The sequence below is a fragment of the Bacillus rossius genome, chromosome 3 (assembly GCF_032445375.1).
Source record: "Bacillus rossius redtenbacheri isolate Brsri chromosome 3, Brsri_v3, whole genome shotgun sequence".
Lineage (NCBI taxonomy): Eukaryota > Metazoa > Arthropoda > Insecta > Phasmatodea > Bacillidae > Bacillus > Bacillus rossius.
The window spans coordinates 47,747,583-47,762,589 of record NC_086332.1 but is presented as its reverse complement, the minus strand read 5'-3'; the positions used below and the strand labels follow the sequence as shown (position 1 = coordinate 47,762,589).

Here is a 15,007-nt window from a genome sequence, read left to right as displayed (position 1 = left end):
GGGGATTCACAGCTTTACTAACAGAGCGGTGCTCAATATTAGAAAAGCTTAGGTCTAGCAGATGATTGGCTAATTGAGTTTTTAATTGCGATAAGTTTATGGCTGAGGCAAAGTTGATAAAGGCAGTCCTTCGTTTTAATACTAAGATTGTAATGTATTATGTGTAGGCATCTGAATCCAGTCGACACCCGGTACGTTGACATCGCCAATTATTATATTAATATATTATCTTACGTATTTGTACAATTTTCTTCAAAATCTTCAAAACAGGTAGTATATGATGAGGGTGTTGGTTGTAATCCAAAAAGCTTCAAATCCTGGATGGTCAAATTCATTTGTTGGGAAAACATTTTTAAATTTATTTTTATTAATTGCAATCAAATCACCGCCACCTCTTCCCGTTAAAGTTTGTGAGGGGTCTTTGTCTGATCTAAATATATAGTAGTTGTCATTGAAGTAGTGAGAATTTATACTATTGTTTGAAAACCAAGTTTCTACAATACATATTATTTCATGATCTGAATTTGAAAGATTCTCAAAAAATTCTGTGGCTTTGGTACTTAATTCTCTTACGTTTTGGTAGAATATTTCCCACTCACATAAACCAGACGTAGGCACGTGGGGTGTAAATTAAGGTCGTTCTCCCGCACCTTGTTTGTAGATATTTAATTAGGTATCATGGCAGTATTGCTGGTTGATTCTTAAGGCATGTGACTTTTTTCCGTGTTATCATATATTTGATCTTGATGTAGTTTTCTAGAAAGGACTTATTAGAAAGCCGCTCGGCCAAGAAACAAGAGTTGTGAGTTCTGTCAAAGTCTTCTTCTAAAACCGAGACGTGGAAGGAGGCGTAGTTATTATATATTGAGCTATGTTTTACCACTTTTACCTGTGAAATATACAGCTCATGGGTAATATAATCCACTATTTCTTTCTCTTACACAGATAGGTCAAAGCAAGTGACAAAGAGAGCTTTTGTTTTTCGATGGATCGGTTTAGCAATTTTTAGGGATTAAATATTTTTGATTCTAATTTCCATTGGAATTTTTCCTTTCATTCGATGAAGTTTTCGAATCTTGATTCAATTTGGTCGTGGAGTTATGTGAGTATTGCAAAATGGTGAACCTTTGTTCATCAGTTTGTTGGTTGTTATGGGTATTGGTGCGGTTGTTGGCTTCTCTGAATCCTCTCTGAGTTGGAAGTAGGTAAGCCGTCCAGTCAATCTGCAAGGCGACAGATGTAGCAACATTCCTTGCCGCCTGTTCAGCTTTATCATTGGCCTTCACTTTCGTCAAACCTGACTAAATGATTTTTTTTCTTTTTGCATGGTAAATTCTTGTTTAATTGGAATTAATTCATTTTTCTGATCACAGATTTCATTCCTGTAATCATCCAACAGTTTTAAGGACTAAATTCTCACTTTTGACGTGATAACGTCTTATAAATCGATGAACGTCGGCTGCACGCACGAAAAAGCTTGACTCATTGTCACGTTCCGCCTGAGCCGAGCGTGCAAGAACCGGCTAACCACCGTGCGAGAAAATCTTCTATAATATCAAACATATTAAGGCGGGCTTTTTAAAAGCAACAGTTTTAAACATTTGATTTATTTGTCCAATTTCGTCATTTCAAATTAACAATTTATTGACATTGATTTGATTTCAGTTTATTTCTATAACTTATTGTTCGTGATTATATTTAAACAAATTATTTAAATTAAATTTGCAAAAACTGTAAATAATATTTTTAAAATGAAAAAGTATGCAATTTTTCATCAATGTTTTCTTATGACGTTATCACGTAAAATTATCGTCCGTAAACCGACTTTACAGTCGACCCCCTTTTTTTTTAAATCGTCTAACTTCATTGCACAATATAGTTTTATGAGATAATCATTTTGTTTACCTTACTTAAGTCTATTGTAACAGGCGTGGAATGTCCTGTATGAAGCATTTCAAAGGAGATTCTTCAAAGGAGGATTCTTGCTTTTGTTCATATCTCCTTTGGGTAAAAGTTCAGTTGTTAATAGCTAATAGGTTAATACTCCATTTTCGTGGAGCATTGAAAACCCCAGAAATTCTTAAATCTCATTTAGAGAGGAGTTAATTGTATCACTTGATCACTAAAACTGAAAGATAGACACAATTAAATTCCAATTTTTATTACTTCCGATGCAGGAGCGTGCACGTAGAGCATCCAACCCCTACAGACATTCGGCCTCGACCAAGACATTCGGCCGCAATGTTATAAGCAGGAAAATATTATGAGCAGGAACAATATAACAGGGTACTACTGTAACATGTTTAAAAGTTTACTGGGCTTTTCTTCAATATCTTCCTGTAATTCAACATTTTCGCTTAGTCTACATTTTGCCAATTAATTTTTCAGATAAATGATACTACTGAATATTGGCATTCGATAATTCAGCAAAATCGCTTATTCGGAATGGCTGTGGTCTTGAATATGCCAAATTAAGGGATGTTCACTATTTTTGTTAAAACCACATGTGATTTTGTTCAAATGTCTTGGAGCACCTTGGCAACATGCTCCTCATCTTGAGTGTAGTGTTGGAGTGACAGAGTGGCCTTCTTGTCTGCAGCAGGGAGCAGCTGGGGAAGACGACCAGCGGCCCCGGACAGCACAGCTCAGCGTCCACACAGACCAGCCCCAGCAAGGTGAAGCAGCACCAACCACTGCCGCCCCAGCCCCAGTCGCAGCCCACTGCGTCCCACCGCACCCTTGTCAGGCCTCGCCTTCCCATCAACTCTGTGGTGCAGCTCAAGAAAGGCCAGTCTCCCGAAGGGATGCTGCCTGCCGCCCCCGGCACCGTCCGCCATTCCACTACGCAAACCCAGCAAGGTCAGTTGTGGCCGGTCTCCGAAGTGCGTGTCTCGAGGCGTAGAGGAGTGTGGTGTGGATATTGTACGCGTGATGTGTGTGATGTGCAGGCCATGGTCATGTCCACTCCCACAACCACCAGCCCCTGCCGGACGTGGTGAAGTCCGCGGCGACGAGCACCACTCACTTCCATCAGCCTGCGCAGGGCAAGGCTCCGGGGCACACCTGCCTCAAAGGGCTTAAGAGTGCCAGTGGCAATGCAGAGCCCATCAAGAGGGTGCCCTGCGGAGATTGTGAGTGTCCTCGTTCCTTTATGTCATTTTAATATTATAATTTTCACCAATTATTCTTTTATTATTTGCTTGGCTACCTGAGCATAAGAAAAGTGTCTAAACCCAAAATTTTTTAATATTTTTTGTTGTTAGTACATGGCTTCCTGAGAACATGTTAGACAATTTTTTTTAATAAATGATTAATTTATATCAATTGTGGAGGAAATCTTCAAACAAAAACTTTTTAGTAAAGAACTTATAAAACATCTCATTGCCAAATGCAGCAAACACTTTGTGTTGGTTTGAACCATTAGCGAGTGCTCAATTCAATGTAAAAAAAATTTTTATGATACCTTCCCATGAGTAAAACATTAGCTTAAATGCTGAATTGGGCATGACCAATTTAAAGTAAATGGTGATGCATATTAAGCTTTACTAGCATATGGGAAGTAGTAACTCTTACCTGCAAAAATTCTATTTCAAGGTGCTTATCTTTACCCACACAGGAATGTGTAAGTTAGTGATGTCTAGGACCAACTCTCACGTGCAAATTATACACATATTCATTTTTGATTACATGATGTGGAGTTTATGAAATGCTTTTCTCTTGAAGTACGAATTTGATAATAATTAGTGTTTTTTTTATCTACAATTATGTTATCATAGTAACGCACTTGAAGCAGTACAGTGCTACATTTCACTTTTTAGTAAATGCACACATGCAAAAAATTAATTGTTGATGAATGGTGGGGTGTGCTTCTCACACTAAGTACAACTGAGGTTGCGTTTGTTGGAGGTTGCAGTCAGCAGCCAAGTCATTCTAGTAGTGAATTGAAAATGACTCATTGTGAAGTGATGTTGCGCTGCACAAGTAGTCTTACTATTTTTACCTTAATTTCAGTTTTCAATCAATTTTATTACATTTGATTACTTGTACATTGAGGCATACCATTTAAGTATAGTGACAATTCATTACCTCTACATAATTGCTGTTGAGCAACAAAAGTGTTATAAATAAGTTTTGGTTGCTATTTTTTTCTAGGATTGTTTGGGAATCAAATAAACATATTCTGTAGTTCTATAAATAGGTGCCATTAGAGATGTAAAATACCCAGGTAAATACCCAAATTTCATAAATACCTGGGTATTTTCATTAAATCAATGATAATTTTAATTTTGTCAAGTTTTAATAATTTCACAAAGTAATATGTTACATACACGATGTTAATGAAAGTATTTTGCAAAATTTAGCAGGTGATTTCATATCAAAAACATGGAATAGTTATACGCCACCATTTTTTCCAAGCACAATTCTTATGGGGGAAAAGCAACAGTGTGAAATATTTAGAAAAACCAGACAACTAAATTTTTATTTTGGGGAATAGCGAATAGGGTAACCTGACCTGACCTATTATTATCATGAAGGGGAGAGTTTTATTTAAAGGTTTTTTCCCCTTGAAGGTTGGATAATTCAACACACTAAAGATTTATCAAAATATTGTAATTTTACTCCACATAATTTTCCATACTTTGTCAATATTAACATTTTAAATTTTTTAACTACAAATTTTCCCTAGAGAATAGTACTACGCAAAAAAATGGCGTAGTGTAACTCTAAGACTTGACTACCTTGTTTTTTTTTGGAAGAAGGAATCACCTTTCTAAGTTGTAGCATACTTTCATTAACATCATGCATTCAACACAAAAGCACACAATATTATATAACTAATCATATTTACATTTTTTGTTTTTTAAGTTACTGTTTTTAATTTATCTTTTTGTAGTTTTATTTTAATCCATCTGTTATTACTTTCCAGTCCTTACTTAAATCTCACATTAATTAACCTACAATGATATTTAACTTACACAATATCAAATAAAAAGTAAACGTGTATTTTCAAAATTTTCTAAGAATAGCTGAGAAATTAATTGCATGTTTATTTGTTCTTCACTCTTCATCTGTGCAAAATGGACTAAAAGTTAAAAATATTCCTCGACTAATATTTTTAATAATACCGTATTTACTCGCATATAGGTCGCGGCAATTTTACCAGATTTGATGGGGAAAAAATGAAGTGCTACCTATATGTGAAGAAAAAATTTTTTTAAATTGTTGAGAAATTTTTTTTGCAATATTTTGCTTTAAAATGCGAAAAAGAAGTCTATATAGGTATAAGCAAATTTATTTACAATGTACACATACAACGAAACCCCTTATTTACGTTACCGTTATTTGCGTTTTCCCGTTATTTGCACTATATTCTTCAGGTCCCGTTTAGTTCCCATTTAGTCCAATACAATACTTTCAAGCAAATTACGACTCAAAAATCGAATCCATCCCGCTATTTACGTCACGTAACAACAATAAACAACCGGAAAATACCGTGGGTACTTTAAGAGTAGATAAGATTAGTTAGTAGGCCTAAAAACACTAAAAACATCGTGAAAAACGTAACGTTTATAGTCGGCAATGAACATTTTAAATCGCAAAATATACATATTTTATAACATAAAAAGTTGCTTTTATTTCTAAACATGTAATAATTTAAGCCTAGGCGTGTAAAAGTCTGAGTTATTATAGCAGGAGACAATCTAAAATGCACGAGGGAAAAAAATAAACTCACGAATGTATGAACGTGGCTGATTGTTAATTTCTGATACTGTATTTATGTCACAACTTAGCCGAAATACTGGTACGAGACAAACTTCACAAGATAAAATGAGCGGAGTCTTGGTAACTGTTTTATACGTATTTTATAATTTCGGAAGTATTGTACAGTTGACGCATATTTTTTAAACTAACAATTTATTTCTGGGGATCGTAATTAATTAATTATTGGTATCAAGACATCAAGATGGATGTAAACTTGAACATGTCACGGCAGCGAGAAAACTGGTGCGTATACCAATAAATTGGTATTAGAACTGGATAAAACTGGTACACGGGAGGTGGAGCTTATATTTTTTTTCGCTAAGCTCGCATCTATTGGCTGGCTGCTGAAGGAACGTCACGAGTCTGGGCGGAGCGTTGAGTGAGTTATACTGCGCATGCGCAGCTCAGTGAACAAAGAGCCAGCAGGCGCGCCGTAACAGCAGCTGATCGAGTACAATGACCTTTCTCCGCGCACGGCGCACGGCGCGGTAATGAATTACCGGTGCGACCTATATGGGGGGAATCTTAAATACCAAATTCAAGACCTCAAATTATGGGTGCGACCTATCTGCGATGGCGACCTATATGCGAGTAAATACGGTACTCTACCAGTTTAAGTTTGTCTTCATTCACTAACCACTTCACTATCACTTTCACTAGTAAGTTCCAGCTTGTCATCTTCCTGTGTGTCATCTTCCTCTGTGTCATCTTCATCTTCACTGTCAGTTTTGCTGTGTTTCTTGTATGGAGATACCTTATTTCTCTTTCTCTCTTTTTGTTTTCCTTCTGTCTCGGTAGTACTGTTTAGTAATTTCCAGTAATGAGATACATACGTTATCTTGGCAGCACGTAAGGTTGTTAACCTGTTTCTTTTCTTGTCATGATCCAGCTAAAGGTACTGAATGTTCGTTCTGTAGCAGCTGATGTGACAGGAGCCCCAAGGATTCTTATCGCTACATCAGCTAACACACAAGTTCCACGTAGGCCCCTCCACCATAATATTGGGCTCAATTCATTGTTACCCACACCATCCCAAATGAACTGGCGCCTCCACAGTCCTTCTTTATCCCTGTAGTCAGCCAAATCTTCATTACATTCAAGGCCATGTGGTGACCAACTTCACAGATAAAACCCAAGGCATCAACCAATTCTGTTGGTTTCAATTCATTACCTTGTACTGCAGGATTCAAAAGATTTGCTGCTAGATGAATTTCGCCAATACAAAATTTTTCCAAAATGTTTCTCTCTTCAGCTTTTTGGAGTGGAGACAGGGGAACTGCTTCATTTAAGGTAGATTCTAACTCCGCAAATACAGTATATTATACTTTGTGTATCTGGGGGATTGAAATACATGCTGCTATATTTCATTAAAAATTAGAGTGTATTTGATCACTTTATTTATGATTACTAAATGGTTTTATAAGGTTAATTTAGTAACAAATAAGCATAAAGTTACAGCAATAAAATAATGAATATGCCATATGACTATACACTTAAAAAGTGATTTTACTTTAAAAACCCTCATTTTGGGTATTTACCAGAGGCAGGGGTAAGTACCTAGGTAAATACCCATTTTTAAATACCCTACCCACCGGGTATTTACCCAATTCACAACACTAGGTGCCATGTAGTCTAGAGTTGATTGTGAATGTCTCGTGTAGCATGTCTTCATGTTGCTCAGTTTCAGGATGAGTATGGTTTATTCTGAAAGGTGAAAATGCCCATTAATAAGGTATTTTTACTTGTTCTCTACAAAAGATGTGCCATTTCATTTAGTGTGCTAGTTTGAGGAGGTATAAATGTTTTGATCTAAAGAGCTACGATGTGTCCTAGCTGTTTAAGTAAACATCTTTGATTGAATGTTTTCTTTTTAGTGGAAAATGGCTGTGACATTAAAGTATCATAGGTATATTTAAATTTCTTTGAACTGGCTGGTAGGTTAAGTTTTTGGGATAATCAAAGTTATATACACCTATCCCTCACTTAGCACGACTAATTCGTTCCTAAAAACGCTTGTGTTATTCGAAATCGCGTATTCTGAAGCATTAGTTTCCGTAAATAGCAAGGCTAATTTATTTAATGTGTTCCAAAATTGTGTAGGAAAATATACTTTACGTAATATAAATGCATTGAATATCACTCAACTATAAATATGGCACATCATTTATCTTTATATGCCTCCCATCACACTTTGTATGACAAATACGACACTGCGTAACGGGAGATACGTGGTTATGTACTTTATCGTCAGTCGGCTGGCTGACTTGCCCGCCCGGGCGTGACCTTCAACTCATGTTGCGTACCTTTCCAAACCATCCTTTACTGACAGTGAAACCGATATTACTGTCCGGATAATTACGTTTTAATTTTTCAAAAATTAAAGTGCTTATTCGCGTATCACCACCTGGTTCACACCAATCCTGTCAGGCCAATGATTATTTTATTTCATTGCAACATTAATTTAATAACCTTTTCTACGTGAATTGTCTGTTCATTTCTGTTCCGGTATCTAATATAAAATATATTCCCGCTAGTACAATCAACAGCACCTGACTTATGTATATAAACTTTTGGTAAGAGTCCATATTTCGTACGATTGTCACACAGTTGACTTGCTTAAAAATAAAGTGCGACCAATATAAGAGTGGCCTTCATGACAATCTGCGCGCAGTAATACTTCTAGTTTTGTCTCAAATACTTGAACACGATGCATTATGAGTGATCAAGCATGTACAGTTACCGGCAGCTGAATGGGCAGATGTTGCTTTTGTTTGAGTGAATTTCCTGCCACTGGCTAGACTGAGTTCACGGCCAGGTCTTTGGCAAGGCGACAACGGTACGGCACGGTGGCATACGGGCGGACGTAAAAACATTCGGTCCTTTACACTCCATAGCCACAATTTAACTTGCCATAGCTGATGTTTGTACAACAGCCAATAGCGTATACTGACCTGCGCTCGCATCTCTTCCCCCCTTGTTTGGCTAATAGTCGGCTTGCAAGTGTACATCCGTGGGATTTTTGATGATACAAGCATGAGAGTAGTATCAATCTCTTAGTTAGAATCAGTATTTGGATGGTGGACAGTAGACACTAGTGGCAGATTAATCTTATACTCAAAAAACAAAATGGCAGCCACTCTGCTGTACACGGTATTGGTTTTTAATGTTTAGCTCGTAAAATACAATATTTATGACAAAGTTTCTTCTTACAAAAAGTATTCAGTATTAAATTATACACAAAACGTTCTTTGGGTATTTTGTGTACGACTGACCTTTAACAAAGAAAATTAGCTTTTAAATGAATAATTCACTCAGATGCTAGAAATCTCCAGTATTACTTGCCAATATCAGCTTTCTGTAACTTTGTACATGTTATGTTTGCATTTAAAATTTGTATGCATTCAATATTAAGCTAATATAAAATCTATTTTTGTAACAGATTACTTGGAGAAGTAACCAGAAAAAAACGTAATAATGGATGCTGCATATCATTGTAGTTTGGCGAAGAAGAGGAAGACAATAAATAATCCTAGTTGTGTCCTCTGTACCTCGTCATCGTCTGAAAAACTAGTATCTCATCCATCTAGTGATACAAGAAACTTGTGGATTGCATAGCTGAAAGACAATGTTATGGTGATGAACAATGCGAAAATATAGTAAACCAGTTTGATAATGATTTTAGTGTTGATTCTATGAGAACACAAAAGATTGCATGGCATAGGTCGTGTTATCAACGTATAACCCATAAAAAGCATATTGGACTTTTAAGAAAGAAATACGAGGAAAGATTAAATGAGCCATTGCAAGAGGCATGTGCACCAACCTCTGAAAGTTTTTCTATCTAATTAACAAGATCTCAAACAAGGAACTATATAAAAGAAAAGTGTTTTTTTTTGTGACAAGCCAGGTTCTAGAAGACTTAAATTAAGAAAAGTGTCGACTAATACTGCTGGGAAAAACTTGCGCCATGCTGTTGAACTAAATAATGTTGCCATTTTACGAGTACGCCATAGCGAAGCTGTAGACCCAAATGACGCTCATGCAATTGACGTGATGTACCACCCTAAATGCTGGGCAAAAAATATCACTAACATCTTTCGACCGAAGAATACGGACACAAATCAACATATTAAGGATGTTGCTTCAATGGCAGCATGTGTAGAGTTTATAAATATATTGGAGCAGGAACTGTCTTCAGGAAAAATATTTGGAATGGATGTCCTGGAAGAAACGTATTTAATATTTGTTCAAACAATGTACAGCATAATGCTATGACACGCAAACATCTTAAAGTTTTCATTGAAACAGAACTATCAGACAAAGACATTGAATTCTCTCGTCCAAACCAGGCTAACAAGCCACAAAGAGTTTCAATGAAATGTACTAGAGACAAACTGATTGCTGAAGCGGAAAGTTGTGGCGATGAAATGATGAGAGAATTGAATGTATTGCTTGAATCTACAAGCATTATAAGAAAACACATTTTTAAAGCAAAATCATGGACATTTGATGGTATTATTCCAGAAAGTCTCACAGAAATTGTTCCACAAGAAATTGAAATGTACTTTAAATGGTGTATCGCAGGGAAAAATACATTAATGAAAATAAAATAACAAAGAACGAAGATGTATAGAGATGAGCAAGCAATATGTCACAGGCGCTCATGTCAAACTGTTTTTCTCGAAGACAAGTAGAAAACAAAACATCTTTAAGTTTCCATCACAGTCGAGAACTACCTCTTCAGGTGGCTTGTGGCTTAACTATTCATAATACAACACGAAGTCAGTCTTTGATCAAACTCATGTATAACATTGGTTGCAGTATTGATTACTCAAGAGTCCTGAGAATTGAAATAAATATTGCAAGAAGTGTGGTTAATAGGAGTATTAGCAATGATGGCGTATACATACCACCAGATTTGGTTACTGACAGGTTTATACATTGTGCTATGGACAATATTGACTTTTGTGAAGACACCGTTGATGGAAGAAAGACATTTCATGGGACAGCTGTAACTGTTTACCAAGATGTAAAAGAGTCTGATCGGCATGCTCCAATATAATTGGCCTCATCAAATAATTTGCCATTACCAAATCTTGAAGATGCCTTACCAAAAATACTGTATTGTACAAAACCTACGAACTGGAATACATGTGGTCCAGAACCAGTCGTTTCCAACATTGTCCAACAATATGGTGAATTACTTAAAAAAGCAATATGTTTTGACAGTGTTTGGTTCCTGTTACGAAGATCCATATTGAATGGTAATGATATATCTATACACTCTCCCACATGGATAGGGTATAACAGCTATTTAGGAGATGTGAAATGTGGTTCCAGAGTTTCATTGCTGCCAGTAATTCCAGAGCCTCCAAGCAATAGTTCTGTTCAGTTAACAGTTGTGAGGCAGCTTGAAAAACTAAACGAATATGTGAATAAAACGACAAACAAAGTCGTTGTTACTGCTGACATGGCAATTTATAAACCTTTAAAGCAGTTTGAAATGGCAAAAGAAGATTGCAAGGGCAAATGGATATTGAAGCCTGGAGAACTGCACATAATCATAGCTCAACTTAGAACAATTGGTGAGTTTTTATGTGGAAGTGGAATACCAGAATGTGATTTGTACTCCTCAGTGACTATGAAACAAATACTGGAGGGAAGACACGTAAGGAGAGCTATTGAAGCCCATTTAACAACTGCAACCACATTAAATATTCTTCTTCTAGAAGAATTTGACAAAGAACGACCGGGAAAAATTACATTGTTACAGCCTCTACTGGATGAAATGGCAGTAAGTTTACAATCTCACAATGAAACCAATATTATACAAAAACATGATGCAGTAATGTCTTTCATTAAAGAAAATAGGATACTTGAAGAAATTAATAGATTTGTGAGTTCTAGGAAATCAGTGGAACCGGTCTTCAAGATGGCATGTTCATATATGGATATGGTACAGTCTATGTTGTGCTTTATCAGATCTGTTAGAACATCTGATTGGAATCTCAGCCTGGCTGCTCTTCATGACTTTCTGAAATATTTCTTTGCTCTAAATAGATTAAATTATGCAAGGATGTTTTCACTGTATCTTGCTGAGATGGATGGATTACAATCAACAGATCCAGATATCTGGAAAAACTTCATGACTTGATGTAAGTTTTTGGACATACGCCATTGCTAAAAACTTTTTCAGTTGAAGAAAAACTAAAAAATAAAAATAAAGAAATATATAAATAAAACCCAAAAAAGGGCAAAAAACACAAAATTAAGCAAAAAATTGCTGTTGTCAACAAGGATATAAACACCACAAAATATTCCGTGACAGGAATATGGTCAACAAAACAAAGAAAAATGTACTAAGAGAACGAAAAAAACCCACAAATGATGACGACACAGAAATATTGAACCCAAAAAATTCAGCACAACGGTTGAAACGATACAAAACATGACAAAACGAAAAGACGAAACAAACACAATAGTTTTCCAAAACAGAATAGAACGATAAAAAAAACCACAAATGATGACAGCACAAAAATATTGAACCCAAAAAGAATTCAGCACAACAGTTGAGACGAGACAAAAAACACGGCAAAACGAAAAAGACGAAACAAACACAATAGTTCATAGAGGGAAAATGGGTTGTCAATTGTAATGTTGTACCCTTCTGTGCCCTAGGTGCAGATGAAGCTTTAGAGCACCAAAACTGTAAATTGAAAGTGCAAGGAGGACTGGTAGGTATTACACAAAATGATAATGCCAGAAATCGTTTCTTCCTTGTAAATCCCGAACTGAACAGAATTTAAAATGAGACAGAAATTTTTCTTGGGATGAAAACTGGTGGACAGACAAAACACTACGGGCTTCTAGATCGCAATGTATTGAAACTCAAAGATGCATTTATAAATTCTACCAACCGTTTTCAGTGTAGAAACCAACAACTTACCCACATTCTTACTCGAAGAGTGTTCCCGGAAGATGTGCATGATTTTGTAAGTAACATAGAAGAAGTGGGTCAAAAGTTATAGGAATCTTTTATGGCAGAGCGTGTAAATAGCAACAAAACACAATTTTGGTCTCCAATTAAGAAATAGCCCACAAAAACTTGTAAAGCATCAGCGAAAAAGGTTAAAGTTGTCCTTAAAGACAAAATAGTATCTATGAAAACAGATCTCTCACTTATGTCTAGGCTATTGATGGCATCTCGAAGCAGAGATGATATTGACATAAAGTTCAATCTGAGCAACTACGAATTTTCACCCCTCCCAAATTATTGTTTGCTTGTGATGGTAAAATGCATCATTGTTCCAACAAATCAAATCTTGCAGCGATTTTGGAGTCATTGCCCTCAAATGAAGAACAGATTGATAGAAGTTCACCACTATCACATCCAACAGAAGACTCACAAGGTTCGGACAAAATCGCGGCTATAATTGATGGAATGGCTCTACTGCACACTTACAATAAGCCTAACACAGTAAAAATGTGTCACGATCTAGGAATGCACTTAAGCGAGTGGATTGGTAAAAAATTCAATGCCTATAATTCAGTACATATTATGTTTGACACGTATAAGGACAATTCATTAAAAAATGAAATGAGATGTATTCGGCAACTGAGCAGTGATCACATCCGTTACAAAATAACGCCTGGAATGATAGTTAGCAAAACTTCAATGAAGAATTTGCTTGCTCATAATAAAAACAAAGCTGAGCTAACAGAGTTCCTATCTAGTCACATATTAAAATGGGGAGTGAGCAATAACAAGACATATATAGTTAGCTGGAGGGATCAAGCTGCATCATCAGATGTAACAGATGTTTCAAGCCTTCGGACCACACAGGAAGAAGCAGATACAAAAATCATACTTCACGGAGTATACATATCACAACAAGGATACAGAACAACGCACGTTTATTCGCCAGATACAGATGTTCTGGTTTTAGCCTTAAGGCGATTTCCTCAAATTACATTACAATTTTGAATTTTCCTTGGCCAGGTTTGTTGACATAGCCCCTATCCACATGGGTTACTCAAGTCTGCTGCTCTCCCTGGACTTCATGCCTTATCAGGTTCAGATGTCACTGGGTCATTTGCCAATAAAGGGAAGCTTAAGTGGTGGAAAGCATTTAATTCCATTAATGATGACCTACTAGAGGCCCTAGCAAAGCTTGGTACAACACCCACTCTTCCAGATGATGTCAGAAACGCTTTGGAGTCATTTGTTTGTCAATTATAGATTGGAGATGTGCGATGGTGGCTTTTCACAAAAAAACAATGTCAAGATGAAAATCTTCCACCAACAAAAGCTGCTCTAACTCCAGCACTGTTAAGAGCTCATCTTCAGGCACTTGAGTGGAATCAAGATATCAAACAAAACCCAGTCATACCGTCACCACTCAGCTTCGGATGGACGTACGTTGGAGGAACGTTTGAACCAATCGTGTGCACCTTGCCTTGTGTTCCAGACCTTATGGCAGAGCTTTGTAGTTGCACATGCTCCCTACGTCGCTGTTGTCCACCATGCACCTGTCTCACGTATGGAATAAAGTGCACAGAAATGTGTACATGTTAAGGCGATCCAGAACTATGTGGAAACTCTAAGGATACAGAAGACATAGATGAATGCAATGAATCAACTATAGAAAGTGATGACGAGATTTAGAATGTAGATTTTATTTGATAAACCTTGCTTTAGTAAAATGCAGTAGACATATGTTAGATATTTGTGTAAACTTTGAAGTCTACTTATGTTTTAGATAATATAATTAATTTGAAAAAGTTAGTATTTTTTCTTTGAAAGAAAAAAAAAACACTGTGTACTTTTTGGAAAACAAAATCATAAATTATTCTTTTAAAAGCCGAATTTCTGTGTTAATGGTCAGCCGTACACAAAATACCCTAAGAACATGTTTTGTGTATAAATTAATACTGAAAACTTTTTGTAAGAAGTCACTTTGTCGTAAATAATGTATTTTACGAGCTAAACATGAAAAACCAATACCATGTACGGCAGAGTGGCTGCCATTTTGTTTTTTGTGTATAAGATTAATCTGCCACTAGTGTCTCCTGTCCACCATCCAAATACTGATTCTCCGTGTTATAACGAAGATATTAATACCACTCCCATGCTTGTATCATCAAAAATCCCACGGGACATAGTTTTTGTACATTTGAAAGCGCACTATAACTGTATCCCACGGCACATCTGTTGTTTACAGAAGTTGAAACAGACTTTGTGGCT

The 15,007-nt window shown here is 36.3% G+C and overlaps 1 protein-coding gene across 4 annotated transcripts in view; it reads left to right on the top strand.

The window, feature by feature from the left end:
* LOC134530617 (uncharacterized) overlaps positions 1-15,007 on the top strand; it is a 111,672-nt gene that overhangs the window by 72,192 nt on the left and 24,473 nt on the right. For 3 of the 4 annotated variants that reach the window (XM_063365611.1, XM_063365614.1, XM_063365613.1), the window contains 2 exons: positions 2,600-2,859; positions 2,949-3,131. In XM_063365611.1, the coding sequence (XP_063221681.1) occupies positions 2,600-2,859; positions 2,949-3,131 (443 nt within the window). The remainder of the gene's footprint in view (positions 1-2,599; positions 2,860-2,948; positions 3,132-15,007) is intronic. The other variant, XM_063365612.1, reaches the window with a different exon arrangement.